The sequence below is a fragment of the Misgurnus anguillicaudatus genome, chromosome 15 (genome assembly GCF_027580225.2).
Source record: "Misgurnus anguillicaudatus chromosome 15, ASM2758022v2, whole genome shotgun sequence".
NCBI classification, from domain to species: domain Eukaryota; kingdom Metazoa; phylum Chordata; class Actinopteri; order Cypriniformes; family Cobitidae; genus Misgurnus; species Misgurnus anguillicaudatus.
Window position 1 is genome coordinate 12,203,560 of NC_073351.2, and position 20,242 is coordinate 12,223,801.

General features: G+C 38.4%; 1 protein-coding gene across 1 annotated transcript in view; it reads right to left on the reverse strand.

Annotated features, from left to right (window-relative positions):
• Positions 1-20,242, reverse strand: part of clmpb (CXADR like membrane protein b) — a 92,536-nt gene that overhangs the window by 15,502 nt on the left and 56,792 nt on the right. The window contains exons 2-3 of the mRNA XM_073853427.1: positions 8,553-8,710; positions 542-737 (exon numbers count right to left, since the gene is read on the reverse strand). Coding sequence (XP_073709528.1) covers positions 542-737; positions 8,553-8,710 — 354 coding nt within the window. The remainder of the gene's footprint in view (positions 1-541; positions 738-8,552; positions 8,711-20,242) is intronic.

A 20,242-nucleotide genomic window follows, 5' to 3' on the forward strand; every position in this document is an offset into this window, starting at 1 on the left:
GAAGACATTTTACACAGCTTCAAACTGTTCATCGTAAGCTGCCACTTCTTAAAAAGATGACAGCTATGAAGCAAGGACCAACTAAACCAGAAAAGAAAGCCAGAGATGAGTCGAAATATCTTTGTTTCCACTTCTTCTCCTGGCTGGTGACAGATATATTGCGTTTGAATGACGGCTTGGAATCGCTGCGGTCTAATAATGGAAACCAGGCAGCTCCAAATATCAAAGCTAATCTGAAGCTCATTTGTGATGACAGAAAACTGTTTGGGCTGAAGAAGAGAAATCACACGAGCTCATAATTCTGTCTCTTCTGTATTTTAAAAGATAGAACTCAATCTATGCTCTCTCCTCCAACTGTTTCAATTTAGCATCATATCGCATTACCATCTGAAGTGATATAAACTTCACCAGCCACTAAAGTTTCAGCCCTGCTAATGCAACAAATTATATTTTTAGATTACGTCAATATGTTTGAATGATTGTCAGATTGAATCACAGTAAAGCTGGCTGATGGTTGCGAGCTGGTTCATGGGGATCTTACCCAGCACAATGAGGTTGACTTGGCTCCAGTGGTATTTACCACCTGTTTTGACCTTGCAGTGGTATTCACCGGAGTCCGTCAGCTGCAGATCGCCGATCAGAAGAGAGGCGTCTCCGTTCAGGTAGTCGCCTGCGAAAGACAGCCGGCTGGCAGGGTTATCATTGGTGTAGACCTCATTGTTGAAGAATGTGATGATCTAAAACATAACAGAGAGAGTGATTGTAATATAGATAGTTAACAGTAATCCATCCGTCAGACAAACTTTATTTAGGGTGTATTATATCCAGATAAAATACAAATACTATATGGCAGATATCACTAAAATAGGTGTCTCAACTTTACACCTGTATCTGTGAACAGCAAAGACAAATCTGGGAGTCAGTTGGAAACATCATTACTTTTTGAATGATCGTGCTTGTGTGATTTTTAAAAAGTTGGTGTCTGTCTTTGCCATCGCGCACCAAATTAATCTGAATAAAAACACAGACTTAACAATAAGATGGGTTTCAGTTAGTGATGCACCGATGTATCGGCTGATTTTTGATGAATTTGAAACAATCGGCATATTGGCAATAGCACGAGAAAGGCCGATACCGATTGTTTATTAATTAACTGCATAAAGAAATCCATTAAATGTAAAAAATGAGTTAATGATGTTAATAAAATAAATGCTGAATAGCAAAAACCACCTTTGAAGGTTGTCATGCTGTCTTATTATATTTGTTTTAGCTTAATTTGTGCCTCTCTTATTATGTTGGTCAGTTGAATGTTAATTAGATCCAATCCATGTTCAGTAAAAATAATTTGATGCAGAAATAAACTAGCTAATAGACCAACTGTATAGGTTTGTATACAAGTGTTTAATATCGGTATCGGCATCGGTATCGGCCAGAAGTTGTCTGTTTAAATTGGTATCGGTATCGGCCTAAAAAATCCTATCAGTGCATCCCTAGTTTCAGTGTTAAGAGAGAGTGCTTTACTTCCTGCTTTTGATCAAAACAATCGCATCCTAATGTCGAAAGAGAGCCGGGGCTCGGATCGATAAAAGTACAGTGTAAGCGCACGCTTCTGGGGTAGTAGGGAGGGCAGACAATCGCATTGGGTCACAGTTTGGTTTGTATATTGTGAGTGCGCCCTAATTCATTGTTTGGAATTACAATTGCATAAAACAATGATACACTCATACACCATTCATTCCTATGTTCAGCCAATAAAAAAGACGGTGAACAACATTACAAACGGCAAAGTTAGTCACCTCATGAGCATTTTGTTAATTCCTGCATTATACTCAAATATAATGTTACATAAAAAACATAAAAAACATTTTATTTTACTACATGGCTGCCCACAAAAAAATATATATATATATATATATATATACTTTTTACAAAAAATAAAACCTTAAACCTACATTTGGCTATTATTGGAATCGTTTGCCAAAATATGAAAATATTAATCATTTCATATTAAAATGTCATCATGTTGGGGTCCAGAATGTTAATATATGAAGAGTTTTGTTGCAAAACGAGATAACCACCGTTTTTTTAATTGTTCAGAAATCTCGTTTTTTGGTTGTGCATTCCAATTAATTTCAATGCAACTGCAGTTGGTTTGTTTTGATTTAAACCTTCATAACTTAAAAAATACAGCTAGCACCATAAAACAAAATAATAACATGATAACATAATAATAAACATGTTTTGACAAAAATGTAAAAAAATGGATTTATCTCGTTTTGCAACGAAACTCTTCATATCTCATCTAAAGCTAAACAATAGGTTTGTGAAAAAACTGCCATGTTGAGCCCATTTATGAAGATAACCAACACTATCTCATTGCAATTCGTACATATTTACAAGATGGCTGATTCGTAGGGTGGGATTCGCTATTGTTTTTTTTAATGATAATCATACATTTTTTTGCACGATTAACTTTGTATGAATTCATATGAATTAGCCAACTTGTTAGAGGTCTTCACGGGTCCACTTAGAAGGGAAAACCCGAGGTCCAACCCGGGACCCAAGCATATTCGAGTCGAAAAGTTTTACTATTTCCCTTTGAGTTGGTATAATATAATCCCTTTGGGTTGGTATAATATTAGCGGCATCGGGTCTCGAGTAATTTAAAATGAATGTGGTTTTGCCTAATTTTTTTGCAGCTTGCCAAATTGGTTGCGAGGCCATTGGGTTTCTTTCTGTCTTACTGATGCGTGCGGGCCTGCAGACTGCACACACATTTGGTGCCGTTTACATGCGGGTCCAGTCGGGTAAAACAAATTGCCAAAGGGTCGGGTTGGACTCGGGTCTTATTTTCTCCGGTTTGTCTCGATTAGGGTCTATCTTTAAAAAATATATTTATGCACCTCGAGTTCGGGTAAAAAGTGATGGACATTGCGACAGAGACAGAGATAATAGAACATCATTTTAATATAATTGTATTCATATGTGTTCATCTGAAAAAAAAAGAAAATTATAAACATCTGGGATAGACAACACATTCTAATGGCAATTTATGTATTTTACGAAATCGATCGAAATTAAGTCACAACTTCGAATAAAAAAATGGAATCGTCAATGCTTCCACACCCCCATGTCACGTCCGGTCGGCTTGCCAAGCGGGAAAAAACACACGTGTTGAGTGCTACATAAGAATTCCCATGAGATCAGGCTGGGACTGCGTGAGGCATAATTTTCATATTTAGTTGAACCATTTTTTTATTTAGTCGGCAGGCAACAAATCAGCTCCTGAAACAGTGCAAGTAGTGTCGGCGCCACGAGCGGGCCCTAGGGGGCATGTCCCGGCCACTTGAGTGACTTTGCCCCCTTACTTCTCAAAATAATAATAAACTTAATAATTAATACATTTGGTTATACAATGAATACTGATTCAAATTCAGAGTATAATTCATAAAAAATAATAATTAAAATACTAACCCACAATGCAATGCTAACATAGTCAGCCAGTTACATACACACAGCCACTACATTTGAACAACACTCTTAAAGCTATCCCCAGTGTTTTGTTTGCACTGAAAGTTACTGTCACGTTCGGGGTCTCAATCGCCATGCGTGAGAACTCAATCTCTGTCTAAATAATGTACACTTGTAAGTCTTGGCATTTAAGCAAGACGAAGAAATTTCGCAACAAATAAAAGGACCTTCTTAAAAGTTTTAAAAATTCCTCTCGTCACCTGCAGCTCTTCTGAAGGTAAAACGCATAGTTCATTCTGGTGTTAGATATGTTAGTAACATTGTTTTCTTTTGCTGTTATTTGGTTATGTACTGGTCTTTATGATTTGCGCGAGTTATCCAGTCTTGCACTTTAACGTCATTATAAGTTATGGTTTTACTATAGTGAGGGATTTATTTGCGACAAAAACTTGGCTGGCTGTAACAATCCCGCTAATTTCACGGCTAGTTGCTATATGAGTAAATATATAGACATAACATTTTGATTTGATGTGTTTTATTAGCTTATTTTTAAGAAATACAAACCTTCTGGGAAACATTTCCAGGCGCGTTAAAGCAAGTTAAAAGTCAAAAGACGAATATTCGGTTTAATCATTGTAAATACAATCTCATATACGTTATTAATTATGCATATTTATTCTGTTTTAATTCGTAGGTATTAAACTGTCCCTGTTAACGTGACTCACTCGCAGTACCCGGGTGAGGCTGTGTTTCAGGCGGTTGTTCAAGGAATAAAATACCTTTGAATGTTGCGACTGGCCAATCAGTACCAAGCATTTTACAGTGCCATCATGTAGTAATAATAATAATAAAATAATAAGATGAACCAGGTGCCCCCCCAGTAAAACAGGAGGCCCCCTCATTCTGTATTCTTTGGCGCAGACACTGAGTGCAAGTTATTTTGAGATCTTAAGGGTTGATCATTCGACCCTTTGCTGTAAAGGACTTTTTAGTCTTTAAACCTTTTAAACTATACACAAAGACAGTCACACAAAGGTGCTTCTCTAAATCAGGCTCTAACTGTTCTGCCAACTGCCTGTGAGAAAGATGCTAAACGCCTGCCACACAAAAACACAGCTGCCAACACACAAATACACACAGAGTTTGATGGTGACAGGCTCCTCGATGCCTGCAGTAAAGAACTAAACTCTAATGCCACTACACATCAACACACCTGCGGTCAGGTCCACCTGCCGGAGCTGTTTACAATAACTGCTCATTTCATACACATGCTTAGTGTGTGCAAACTGACAAAAGACTCGCCCCAAAACTCATTTGCATCTCTGGCAAAACATCTGTGATTCTCCCTGTATCACTGACAGTCATTACGCTGTGTTCTTTGTCGTATTTATTTATTTATTTCGATTACAACTGACTCTAATGTTGCTGGAGAATAATCTTCTCCAACATATTTTGAGTCCCAGCAATACGGCATCTCTTCAAACATTCTACGCTGATAGCATTGTCGCGTATAGATCCCCTCAGAGTCTGCGACATGCTGATATACGTGCTGTGGCTAAATGTTGACAAGTCGCACGTTTAGTCACGCATTCTTTACATTCAAACAAAGGAGTGGCTTATTCATGGCCAGGGGCTTGGTTTTTTCCCGAACTAAATAATTCAAAAAAAGGATGTGACTTCAGATAATCCTGTCTCAAATGTCTCAAATCTTTCTGTTAAATATTACATGTGACAAGCAACCCGACAGAGATATTGCAGATTCCTTTTTACGCTTTTCTTCAGTAAATCTTCTGAAATCAAATCTCCACTGATTATGAGCAGATTTGTGCTGACTTTAATACAAAAGAGCGATCGGCTCTATGGAAGAATGAAAAACCTTATCGCAATCAGATAATAAATAATGTAATCGGAAGGTATGAATGCAGTCACTGACACAGATTGACTTTCCCCTGATGAATTACTGTGCTGATACAAAAACCATATCTAAATGTAAAGCTGTGTTAAAACAATATTCGTTTCACAGTAGGTGACTTTTATAAAAGACATTGCACGCATCGGCTCGTGTTTACTGAACCTTACTGAAAAAACAGAGAGAGAGAGAAAGAGAGAGAGAAAGAGAAAAAGAGAGACAGAGACAAAGAAAGAGAGCAGATTTTGACTTGTGATGCATAAAGAAAAGGTACTGCTGACACGCCTCCAACCTTGAAAGGGAGCAGCTATTGTGATTTAAAGAAATACTCTACTTTTATAAAAATCCTGATAATTTACTCACCTCCATATCATCCAAGATGTTTATGTCTTTCTTTGTTCAGTCGAGAAGAAATAAAATTTTTTGAGGATGACATTCCAGGATTTTTATCCATATTGTGGACTGTAGTGGACCTTAAAGGTCGCATTCTTTCTGATCCCATTTTTTTAAACCCTAGTTAGTGTGTAATGTTGCTATAATAGCATAAATAATACCTGTAAAATGATAAAGCTTAAAGTTCACTGCTAGGTGATATATTTTCTTTAACAGAATTCACCTTTCAAAGCCTTCAGCGACCGGCCGGTTTGGACTACAGCCCTCTACTTCCTGCTTTAATGACGTCAGTAGAACAGTTTTTTGACTAAACTCCGCTCACAGGAATACGTCATTCGCCAGCTAAGCTAACGGCAGGCTAAGCTGCTATCGAATCACAACGCACTAAACAAGCTACACAATCAGAACTCGATATGTATTTCTGAAGGAGAGACTTTGATAGAACAAGACAGACATCAGCCCATTTTGTGGACAGGGAAAACAGCAACATACAGATAAGTAAATTGTGTGAAAAATACAGCGTTTTTTACACGTGAAACATGAACACGTTATAATGCGCACTGTAAACACAATCAAAGCTTCAAAAACACAGAAAGAACGGGACCTATAACAGTTTACAGTTTAAAATTTCAGTTTCAATGCAGCTTCAAAGGGCTGTAAACAATCCCAACCGATGCATAAGGGTCTTATCTGGCAAAACCTTCATCTTGACGCAAAAAATAAATAAAAAAATAAAAAATTTTACTTTTAAACTACACCTTCCCATCTTGCACTAGCCTTCATGACCTTACATATTACGTAATCACGTCGAAAATGTGGAGAAGAAGGACCGTTCCGATGTTGTTGTATGAGAAATGATACTAATTAATGTCTCTGTGTCAGTTTATTGTTTAAAATGGTCCACAAGTGTACGTTTTACATATGTAACGCATGACCTTTTGACGTGATTACATCATACGTTTTTGGTAGAAATTACGATCGTTTTGCTAAGGGTTTTTTGAGATCCAATAAAGTCCACTAAATGAAAAAAATTTTTTTCCTAAAACATTTCATTTCTTTTTGACCGAACAAAGAAAGATATAAACATCTTGGATGACACGTGAGTGAGTAAATGATCAGGATTTCGTTTCTTTTTTTTTTTATAAAAGTGGAGTAATCCTTTAAGTGTGAGTGTTTCCATTAGCAACTATAAATATACTGGAAATATAGCAAATTTCAGCAGTAACAACATAAACAAGCGCCTGTCGTGGTCCGCACGTAACTTCCGGTAAACTCCGCTAAGAACAAATAACAACAAAGTTCTTTAAACGTAGTTTATTTATATAACAAGCAAAAAAACACATAGATTACCTAGGAAACCAAAACAATTGTTATTTTCGACGAGGTATTTGTTCAATAGATCAGTTTAGCAACTAGTCAGACCATTAAAAAAACGAAACCGGAAGTAAAGTTAAGATCCAGACGTGTATCGCGTTAGCGCACGTGCGTCCGATGAAACCGTCTATAGTCACAAACTAGATGTCTAGATTGTCTAAAAAACAAGCTTTACCGTTTGAAAAAGTACACCTTTGCACCAAAAAAGTGTTTATATTGGTACCAAGTGCAAATTAGTACCTCAAAGTTACATATTGGTACCAAATGTATAGTATACATAGCATATCTGTATCTAAATAGTACATTTTAGGACCTTTTTAAAGGGTACCGTTACATCTTGGGACCACATTTTTTCTGACAGTGTGAATATGAATCGGGCTCCTTTCTAGTATAGGTTTACAAGACTTTTAAAGCTACTGTATGTAACTGTATATGCAATATTATATTAATTTGTATTGCAAATGTGTCAAGACTTTAAAATCTTTCTTTGAGGAATTACATCAATGGTTTGCATTTTGCAGACAGTAAACCCAAGTTGTTTGGCAGCTAAGTTTAGATTAGATCAGGGGCGGGCAACTATGGCATTGGGCCACAAAATGTTTGCCACTAGATGGTGTATGTTTAAAATAAATTACCACATAAAGGTCATATTAAAATGTGTCTTTTCTATCTAGATTTACAGGGCATGGATTGTGGAACAAAAGATTATGCGTGTCATCGATTAAACCAAACAACCATTAACAGGTGCGAAGACACAAGTCATTGTCCTGCCCCCAAAGTTTCGAAAGTAATCTTGATCGAGCGCGTGTTGCACTCTCCACAATGACGAGGAACTATCAGCAAAGGATATTGATTTCTAGCACTTTACTATATATATATAGAGATGAGAAATAAAAACCCACTTTGTCCAGCTATGATCAGCTGTTAGGCCGAGCTTTCGATGTTGTCATGGAAAGGTTGGTTGTTTTTAGGTCACATGACCTGCAATCGCTTGTCTGTAAATAATGCCGGAAAAAAAACGGCGAACACAGCAGCCACATATCGGCCGATGCCGATACACTTAAAACTCGCAAAAAAAAAAAAAAAAAAAACGGCCGGCCGACATATCGGTCTATCACTAGTGCGGACCAGATATTAGTGCTGGCGGGCCAGTTTTGGCCTATGGGCTGCCAGTTGCCCACCACCGACCAATTAGATTATAAGACAAAAGCACTGAGATTTCAAATTGGATTAGAAAAAAACTGATTGGCACCTATAAATGCTGAAACCACATTGTGCCCCAATGTAAAAACATTAGCAGGACCAGGGATTAAAAACTTTAGAGGAGATAATACAAAGCAAAGAGTACAGTGACTTCCCCAGTCTGTATCATACAGACAGGTTAAAAGTAAAGTAGATTTCTTACCACACGCTGTTTGACGTTAGGTTTCTGTAGGAGCCATTCGATGTCCAACGTCTGACCATTTGACTGCCAGAACTGATGATGGCAAGGCAACGTGGCGTTGTCTCCTACAACCCGCTTCATTTCGGTCTGAGCTCCAGCCGAGAGCAAACTCAACAGCACTGTATAGAAAAACACAAACATAACATCAACATTTACTCTGATTATTGTCTACAAATGTCACATTTTCATTATCCAATCAAATCCCAGAGGTCACAAAATGAAGTCCCACGATAAAATATTTTCAAAAACTTTATGAGAATCGAAAAAGGTTACAGTTAATTTGCTTACAAGGCTTGAAATCACTTACATCAGCAAGCCTAATACAACACACAATGGGCAACAGTCAGCAAAATGATATTATTAAACAAATGAAGAGAGCACAACTTTGTTAGCAAAGCTAGCATGACATCCTTCCCGAAGGATTTGGTGAATTCCCGGGCATCTTTGGGCAAAGTCCACATTCAGTACACCAGTGTCTCTGTGAATATAGCTCTTACTGCCACCGGGACCCGACTAATTTACTGGAGGCTACCGCTCATTGCCGGAGGCTTGAGTCACATTATAGACGGCGTCATGAGGATTTACGCACTAGTCCGACTCCCACGGGGTCCAGAAATAGTATGAGATTTACAATTCTTTCCACCTGGCAAGAAGATCTTGCAGAGCAAACAATGCGTCACACCGGTCTTATATGTGCAAAACCTACGGATATTTATGGATTGCTGGCATTAGCATAGCATTGCGCCTAATCTGCTGTTGAATATCCCAAATAGCTGTTGTCGTTCCTCCCATGCAACCGTTGCTAAAAAGGATGCCAGCACAGCTATATAACCTGCTTGTGTAAATATTATGACATTTCCCCCTTTAGCGCTAACACCCAAGGGAACGCACAGGAGATTTCGGGGCCGTATTGCTAAGCGCAGGCTTAGGATGGATGGACGTGTCGTTTCGAGCGTGTTTTCGTCTGGCTGTGCTCATTTGTAAGTCACCAGTTCATGCTATGAATGCATGCAGCACGTGTCACAAGAGAAGCATGGCTTACGATTAACTGAATGACATGCAGCCCTCGAGACGCCACCTGTGCCAAAACGCTCGTCCTGCTGAGTCATGATACAAAACCAACAGACTGTAATGCCTTCCTGAATATTCTTGTTTGGTATAGTGAAACATTTTAATGAGAGAAACCATGGGTTTCTTTAGGTTATATCCTGGAGTCATAACCATTACCAGTGAATTTCTGATTCAGCTCTGCTGTCTCAAAAGGCTCAAAAGCCGCAGGCAATGGGAAGAATTAGACAAATGACTGAGATCCTATGGCTCTCCGTCTACTTGTGTGAACTGTCAGAACTAAAACCGTGAGTCAGCAAAAACGCAGCATGCAGGTCCCCAGCAGCGAGCCTAGCTTTATGATTTTTTAATGCATTGCTTGTACCCTCCATCTTCTGGCGTGATCTCCAATGAGTCAGAGATGCAGGGAGAGAGATGTGTAAGTATGCTGTGGAGGTACAGTAGTGTGGGAGGAGGAGAGACAGGACCTGCGTCCGAAATCACATACTGTGACAGTAGGTACTGAATTAGATAATGTACCCATTCATTGGCCATTAAACAGTAGGTACAATAAAGTTAGAATATCGATAGTATGAATGAATTTGGACGTACTAAATCCGCCATGTTGATACTAGTGTTGGGCGATGCCCCATTTTGAGATTGTCTTATTGTCAGACTGTGACATCACTGATATATGATAGGATCGGGGGGTGGGGCAATAGTTTACTCATTTATTTATTTGTTTCTTTTTTTACTCATTATGACAAGCCACTTGATTGGTGGACAAAAAAGCTGATTTACTCTAAGGGCAAAACTCTCATGATCGCAACCTTCTTAAAACTGATGCCAGAGATGATCAGAGTGCGTCTTTAAGCACAGCCGCTCTGAAATTTCCTGCATGCCAGGGAGCAGGAAACAACAAACTCACTGGTTTTAAACCCCTGCATGCCTAACAACCTCTCTAGAGCAAAGAAATGTCAGAGCCCTGCTCATGTGCGAGCTGAGGAAGAGTCCGAGTCATGCCATTATGCATTCATGTCTGAGCAAGAGTCCAAGACGTGCGCATTGAGTCCAGGTGCGTGCGAGAAGGAATCCGCACATGTTACAAGCTGTAAGTGAAGCCCACAAACCCTCTCATGTGAGGAAAAGAATGCAATGTGCATGTTAATGTGAAACTATTATGATAATAATAATAACTATCACCAAATATCGTCATGAAAGCCCGCTATTGGGCGTATGTTTGACGATCGTCAATACACGAGAGTATCATCTATCGGCACAACCCTAGTTGATACATCACGGGACTTTCGTCATCATAACAACAAGTTAGTTGTTAACTGGAATGAAGTTAAACAAGCATAATTTAACCATTTTGAATAAAACAACGCCTTTTCTTCTTCTTTGTAGCTCTTCTCCCGGGGCTCACGGTATAGTATGGCTCTGTTCCAAATAGTGCACTTCGTGTGGACTTTCAGTCTTGTGTCCTTAAATTGCCCATGCAATTTAAGGTCTGTAGGGTTTCTCATCTGTCCTTTTTACACTCCATCAGCGCCCCATTTGCATCCTTGATGCTGTATTCGGTGAAGCCCGCACTGCTGCAGGCTTCATGCACTTTACCAACCCCGAAGTCCTTGCGAAAGACCAATCAGACAATGGGTGGGAAGTGTTAACACTGATGGTCAACTTCTCTTTCTATTTCCGTCTTGACACCTGAGGCTGTCCCAAAATACCACTCCGGTGCAACTTCGTGGACTTGCGTCTAGGGTCCCTAAAGTTTACACTACATGATGGCCCTGTCCCAAATGGCGCACTTCATGTGGACTTTCGGTCTCGTGGCCTTAAATTGTGCATGCTCGCTTAGTCCACGAGTCCGTAGGGTGTCCCATCTGTCATTTTTACGCTTTGAAGTGTGCTCATCAGTGCCTCCTTTTCCCCCTTGATGCGGTCTTCAGCGAAGCCCACACTGCAGCAGGCTTCGCGCATTTTACCAACCCAGAAGTTCTTGCGAAAGAGCAATCAGACCAATCAGACAACGGAAAGGAGGAGTTCACACTGATGTGCAATTTCTTTCCTATTTCGGGTGTGACGCTCGAGTCTGTCCTAAAATACGACTCCGTTGCACCCACGTGGACTCGCATTTAGGGTCCCTAAAGTCTGGACTACGTGATGTCATCAAAGTGTTGAGGAGGAGGACCACAAGTCCGGAGTGTGCCATTTGGGACAAAACCAATGTCATCAGTGTGTGGACTCTGAGGAAGTCCACAAGTCTGGAATGTGCCATTTAGGACAGGGCCTATGTCCATCGATTGAACACTTCAGTATTTTGACTGAGGTAGTAGGTCGTCTAGGTACTTTTTGCCTACTGTTATTCGAATACTATGAATTCGGACCTACAACTCGCCTACTGCTTTTCGCCTACTAAATAGCATTTAGAGTCTAGAAAGTATGCATTTGGATACATTTGGCAGATGCTTTTATTCTATGAGACTTAAAGTGCATTCAATCTACATTTATTTAATCAATTTGGGTGTTCCCTGAAAATCAAACCCATGACATTTGTGCTGTGCATTGCTCTAACATTGATCTTCATACTTTACTTACATATACAAAGAAATATGTTGGGTTGTTGTACGCCAATTGCCGGGTAGTTAGGTAACATCAACCCATCATAAGGTTATTTATAATCCAACAGTTGGGTTTGTCCATATTTGTCCAAACTATGGGTTGAAATAACCCAAGATTTTTTAGAGTGTACAGGCATCAAATATTTAAATTGCTGAGTTCATTTATTCACTAAATCCATCTTTGAAAAGGTCAAATGTATTCATTTATTTTTGATATCTTTCATTGATTTTACAAAATTAACGCAAGTGACCTCTATAGCCTTTAATATACATCAGTAACAACTCGGATTCATCCTAATTGCCTGCGTTGAGAACAGACAGAAACCAGACAGCTTCACTTAGTGTGTATCAGGCCTGTATGGGTCTCCTGGGTACTTCCCTTTGATTTGCTCTGTGCTTTAAAAGCCTAAACCCCTTTTTCTCTCAAACCCACACGAAGTACGTGATTGGGCCAACACGCTCATCCATTTCTTCTTTGCACATGCAGACCTAGAGGTAAGGGGTGAGTCTCTGGGTGTCTCCGAATGCTCACATCTAAGACTTAAGGCTCAAATTTCCTTAGACACAATGTTCCTTCACTTGCTGAGTCACTTCTCGCCCGCTGCCGGTTACAGATGGACGTTTTAATATGTTGGAACAGCCTGGCAATAAATCAAAAAACAGAATGAAAGCCGTTTTAATTCCTTTCTCCTTGAAGGTAGCTATAAGACTCAGTAGTAAAAATATCCAGTGCGCTGTGAGCCAGGTGGTTTAATAGCACTGCTTTATATGGGTGATAATAGTGGACTGTTTTTCATTTGAAGTTTAGGATAAGCTGTCGGGTTGTGGGATGCTTTGTTCACTGTGAGTGTTTAAGTCGAATAAACCCGTCAATATCGGCAAGCTGGTAATATTGGTTACTGTAGATCGACACGATGCTGAAGCATGAAGCACAGTGCAAGCAACACCAAGGCCATGAATTAGCCATGAACAAGTTAGTCTTCACAGATAAACACAAATTTTGTGCATTCTGTCATTCTTAAATGAAAAACAATCTACCTCTTAAGATAAACTGTAACAAAGGGAAATACAAACAATTGGATATACTGTATGAGGAGTACTCATAAATTGCCCTAGGGGGAGTTGTGCTCCAATAAATCCAGTCTCTCTCTCTCTCTCTCTCTCTCTCACACACACAGAGACGCACGCACGCACGCACGCACGCACGCACGCACACACACACACACACAGACACACACACACAGACACACACACACACACACACATTCATTGTCCACCAAACAATACCTCAAAATCTTTCCTAACTCTTATCTTTAAACTCCTCTTTAACCCTTTAAATCCTTAACCTTTCCACAGATACGAATGCATCCTTTCACTGGTTGACATTCGAAGCACAAGTGCAGGCTAAGACGTGAATGCCAATAAGCAGTAATCCGATAATCTGTATTGCTAACCATTACAATAACGTCTAGGCTGTCTGAATCACAATCTAAACTAGACTTACAGATGCAGTACTACAAGACAATCCTTATTTAACCCATACATTCACCATCTATGTTAACCAGCACAAAAGGAAATCAAGAGTGTTTGACTTTGATCAGAAAAGAGACGCTTTGAATAAGCCTTTTCTAACCTTTGACCCCCAAGACAATTACTCTTAAGAGCCTTACATTAAGAACAGATCAAGAAAAGCTTATGGGTCTTAATGTTGCTCATCTTGTTATCTGTGATCTATCATGATCCCTCTGTCTGCTGGGACTCAGAGACAAATGCAGGCATGTAAAGTAACATACAATGAAAGTGACTTCCTGATTAATTTAACACAATAATCAATACTTGCTTTTAACTAACAGGCTGTTATAAGAGGCAATGTCTAAGTGTGTGCCTTTAATTTATTCATGTACAATTTAGAAAAAGCACATTAGTATGTGTGACATTTACCACAATGGCTTCTATATAAAAAGAACTTAAGTGTCTTCGCTTTTATTATGTGTCGTTTATATATGCATTTATGTAAAAGTTAGTTTTGTGAATTAAATATTGGAAAAATGGTAGGTAAGGGACCATGTTTAAGTTATAGGTTTAAGGTTCAGTGACAAAAACGGTTTGGCATGATGAGAAATTAAAAAATCTTTTTAAAAAACTTGTTTTAAAAGCACGCATCAGGTTTATTTCAATGCACATAGTGTATTTATGTTAATTCTATGCAATAAAAATGTGCACCATTTTTATAAAAGTTAAGACTTTTATGAACCTGAAAATGTCAAATGGTATAACCACCAATTGTGCCAAACGATGAGAAATATAAAATATTTTATCCACCTTGATGGCATGTAAGCATGATCATCAAGAAAAAAAAATAATAATAATAATTTAATATTTTCTAAATACTCTTTGACAAATGATGTAAAAATGTATGTAAAAAAAATCATATTACACTAAACTAGATTATTATATTTTATTCCACAATTTGTTATGAATATATATATTTTCATAAATAAAAAAAAATACTAGTTACACCAATTGACACAGACCGGTTACACCACACTGACATTTTTGCAATTTTCCCCCAGATATTCTTTCAAAATGAAATAAACCAGAAATTTTAGACTTGGTCCTCAAAAAAGAGAATGTATGCAAGTAATCTGCAAATTTATTTTGAAATTTTAACCCTTTTACATTTAATTGAACCACACGGGCACAAAATAATTAACGTCACGTCATTGACCCATAAACAAACCTGCAGTTTAAGACTTCCAGCCTAATGCTGCATTTACACCAACCGCGGTAGAGGCGTGAAGCGCGAGTGATTTCAATGTTAAGTCAATGTGAAGGCGCGTTGACACGCGTCAGGAGGTCCCACGGCGCAGAAGAGGCGTTCGGCGCGGCGCGGAAGACGCGTTTCCGCCTCTTTCGCACGTGAAGCTTGCGCGAAAGGCGCGAATTGAGCGTTGTGCGCGGAACGCGCGAATGATGCATTTTGTGCATTTTGCGGTTCACGCGAATTTGCGGCTGACGCCAGAGTTGAAAATTTTTAACTTTGGCGGAATTTCGCGCTGTGTTAACCAATCAGGAGCCTGCTTGCTGCTGTGGTGGCAGCCCCGCCCGGAGTCACTCATTCAACCAACGTTTGATATTGTCCGTAAGCAGTCACCCGAAGCTATAGGACACAAGTTCTTATTTCTATAGAAGTTGTAAATACACATTTCACTTTTGAGTCACGTGAGGTTTATCGACCTGCGTCGTTTATTTTTCCCCGATAAGGGTACCAAATACAAACTGGTTACTATCTAGATAAATGCAAAATCAACATCAGTCATCTTGCAAACAGACAACCGCATAGCCCTTGCCCCTCCCACAAGCGAAGTTTGCCTCTGACGCGCGTTAAATGCTTGCTTTTTCCGCGCGTCTACTCCGCTCTACACGCGCGAATGCATCCAAATTGTTCAAGTGGCAAACCACGCGCGATTTTGACGCCTAAAACGTGGTTGGTGTAAACTCAGCATAACTCTTCAGGAAAGAGAACAAGATTTGCCTTTGTTTTGTCTTACAGCTCAACTGAACTCAATTCAATTCATTTATGAAAATAAATTCATTGGCGCTGCTGACATACAGCACACATCATCTGTTTCTCTCTGACACATGATAATGTCCCGTCACAGACGAGAAAACACTGAAACATTCAGACCTCTATGGCTCCTCCAGACAGGTGGTGGAATTACAGCATGAATGCGTATTCACATATGGTTGAGATTAAGTACGGGCGAGTAAAAGTGCAGTGACAACAACAGGCCTGTGCGAGAACCAAATCCAAAAAAGTTTCTGCACTGTAGGTGGAGATGACACATTTTGATAAATGTGTTAATGAAACAGTCCCGTGAATCATGAATGATGAATCAGATCATTTTGAATGGTCCATGAATGTTAGATCACATTTGAATGTGCTGGAAATGACAAAATGATGGCGTGCACATATGCAAAAACGCATAAATTCACACAAACAGACTTTCCATCTGCTGTTTTGAAGATCATCCGTAGATTTTATATTTAATTAAAGTTTCCAGCATCTTTGTCTTCCAAGCTACTCTACCAGCAGGCACACCCCCTTATACAAAACCATTTCGACAGCCTAAATGTTTGCTACATACATATTTATAACACACAAATTCTGACTACCGGACACTATTAACTCAGACTAAAGATGGTCCTTTGATGGGATAACGCATAATCCTCTTCATAGCCCTACTGGTGAGTAAAGAAGGGTGTTAAGGAAAGGAGAAATTATTCTTCAGAAATGGTTGTGGGAGTTGTGATAGCTGTAATTCTTATAGTTATACGTGTGAAAAGACTTGGGTTGGACATCAACTTGGTTTTGCTGGTTTTGCAGTGTTTCAACTGATATATTACATTTTTGTATTGACTGATGTATTGTTTTGCCTCAAAATTCACAGAAGTAGGGGCGGTTTCCCAGACAGGACCTAAAGTCCCAGACTAACTTAAATGTTAGTGTTGTCTTGACCGAAAACAACTTTCTCTGTCATATTAAAATATATCAGTGCAAGTGTTGTATCTGAAGATGCACAGTAATTTTTATTTATAAATGAAGATAATCCCTGTCCGGGAAACCGCCCCGTAATGTTTTTAGGCATGTTTGATAAAACTAATTAAACTAAGGTCTACACTGCAAAAAATGACTTTCCTAAAATATCTAAAAATTCATAAATTAAGATGCTTTTCTTGATGAGCAAAATGACCTAAGACTAAGTATAGTTTATAAACAGAAACTATACAATTTAATTGAATTTGTGCTTAAAACAAGCAAAAAATATTTGCCAATGGGGTGAGAAAAAAAATCTTAAAATAAGTTTTCTTTTTTTCTTAAACACTTATTCAATCTAAATTTTCTCACCCCATTGGCATATATTTTTGCTTGTTTTTAGCACAAATTTACTTAAATAGTATATTTTTGGTCTAAAAACTAAACTTTTTTTTAAGGTCATATTGCTCATCAAGAAAATTTATCTTGATTTAAGAATTTTAAGATATTTGTACTAAAAACAAGACAAAAATACTAAGTGAGAAAGTCATTATTTTCAGTGTAGTCCTGGTTTAAAATAATCCCTGTCTGGGAAACCAACCCATAATGTTTAACTACTATCTTTGTTTCAGAGAGAAGGAAAGCTGTTTATGTTCCTCTTCAAATTAAAAGCCAGCTAGCAAAGCTAGGAAAAAGTTCCGAAGAAAAATTGCAAGCCAAAAGAAATGCACTTGACACGAACTAACAATGAGCAATACGTCCAGATATAATAAGACCAGAACGTAATCTGGATTTAATCTGTCTCTAAAAACAGTCATGTTTTTACAGCGCTGAAACCAAATGATCATTTCCATTCTGGATTGTTGGTCATGGAAAACCTGGCTGTTCCCGTCACAAACTTTGTGAATCAGAGAAAATGAGAGTTAAAAGTCATACAGAACACAAAAGTCAGATTTTCCATCATGCTCTTCTTTCTTCTCTCTGTCTTTGTAAGATGCACATATACACTCGTGATGAAGGAAAACAGGCAGAGAATGTTTGCAAAATTGTTTGTTTAAGAAATAGATTTTTTTAGGAACATTATGATATTTGTATGGAGCCCCTCGCGTGTGCATGTGAAACTATTGCATGCGCATGTCAAACTATTGCATGTGCACGTGAAACTATCGCGTTTAGTTTCACATGCGCATGTCAAACTATTCCGAAACATTCGCTTTCAAGTGCACACACGATAGATTCACATGAATCTATCACATGCGCATGTGAAACTATCGCGAGTGCACGTGAAACTAAACTTTACAAAAAATTCTGCACATGAAGGTTTCACGTGAGCACATGAAACTAAACTTTTGATTTTTTTACTCCAATGTCACCTTAGGGTCTCAGTATATTTGCATTGTAACACTAATAGGGATGCATGATATATCGGCCAACATATCGTTATCGGCCGATAACTGCTTATTTTTAATATTATCGGTTATCGGTCTGATAGCAAAATTAGGCCGATAAATGAAAGCCGATAAATGATGGATTATTTTGGTTTGTTGAACCACTTCACTTGCTCATTGCTGGCCATGTGAAGTTTTGATTGGTGCTTTCTGTGACACAGCACGAAGATGACACGTGTTGCGGGCTTAAGAAGAGTATGCTAGTCTAGCGCAAAGACAAGATGTCCGCGGCCTGGGAGTTTTTCATTGTGAAAATAATATGGATATTTATCGGCCTATAGATATTGGTTATCGGCCCCCAAATATAAAGAGTTATCGGCCAAAATTTCCATATTGGTGCATCCCTAAACACTAACATTAAAATAAAAAAATCTGAAAAATGTTCACCAATTTTGCAGTATAGTAAAATAACACCAAAAATCCCAATGGTCCTAAAAACTGGTTTTATGTTTTTTTATCATGTTAAAGGGATAGTTTACCCAAAAAGGAAAATTCTGTCATCATTTAGTCACTCTCATGTTGTTACATTACAAATTTCTTTGTTCTGATGAACACAAAGGAAGATATTTTGAGAAATGTTTGTAACCAAACCATTCATGGATCCCATTCACTTCCATAGTAGGAAAAAAGAATACTATAGAAATAAATGTGCGATAGTTTGACGTGGGCACGCGATAGTTTGACATGCGCACAGGTGTGCACGTGAAACTAAACTTTATTTATTTTTTGCCACATGTCCCCTTAGGGGTTCCGTACAAATATCATAATGTTTCTAAAAAAATCAATTTCTTTAAACAAACAAATTTATTTTTTCCCTTTTGCTTTGGGGTTTCATATAACCTGTTCATGTTTTTGTAACATTCACTTTTTTGTGGGTTTTGTGCATTAATGCCTGATAAATATTTGCCCAAAATAAGCAAATGCAAAAGGATCTATACCGAACTCTCTAATATGACCTAATAAAGATGTAAAAAAGGTTAATGTGTGTGTGTATATCAGAATAACACACGGCTATAACCTTTAGATTGTATTGCCAAATATCTCATCTGTGTAAATGGAAACCTTTTATCGAGAAGTGACACATTCTTGTCGTCTCCTGTCGATAAAAAAAACACATTTCTCCAGGATATCTAGACACCTTTGTTTTTCAGCATAGGCTTCACCTAGCGAGAATGACAGTCTGTTATTTTCCTTGGCAGATGTTTCATTTTGTGGAAATGAAAAGGAAATATCCATTACTGAGAGCTTACTAGATGAAGAAAAGCACTTCTACAGTCTATCTATTTCTCAAGCTTGGTTTCTGTCCATTACACACAAACACACCCAGACGTCACAACAAGTTCAGGTCTAGACTAACAGAAGAACAATGCAAGTGCAGGAAATACACAGAGAAATGCTTTTTTATTTACACCTAGTCTAGAATGCAAAAAAGTCTCTAAAAAGCAACCTATAGGCAAGTTAAAACCTGATTACATCACCATAATAAAGTTCAGCAATCAAAAAAGTGAAAGTAAAATATTCCTAAACATCTCTGAACTTTTTTTTATGACTTCAGCAGAAACGGTCAAAATATGGATTCATTATCCAGCACAAAACCCCACTTAAACCACTGATACAAATCTTCTGTCTGATGTTTAAAAACCACACTGAGACACAAATATAAAAGCCCACATCCCTTTTGTTTATTGATGCTGTCTCATCTGTATCTCTGCATGTTGGGGTGTGATCCTGTCACATTGTAGAAACTGAATTTCCACAGCGACCTCCCCGGATCAATACTTAAACAGCTTTTGTGAAGTTGGGCCCTTTTTGCTGCAATCTGCAATTTTTTTTATGTCCGCTATGGGAAATCCAGCTGACTCGGTGTATGAAGTGAAATTGCGTAATGTATCTGTGTCTCACAGCCATTGGTTGATGGATGCCTTATAACCGCAGTTGGCCAGAGTAAATGTGAAATACTATCTGCCCCGCGCCTGTTATGTCGAGTAATCCAAT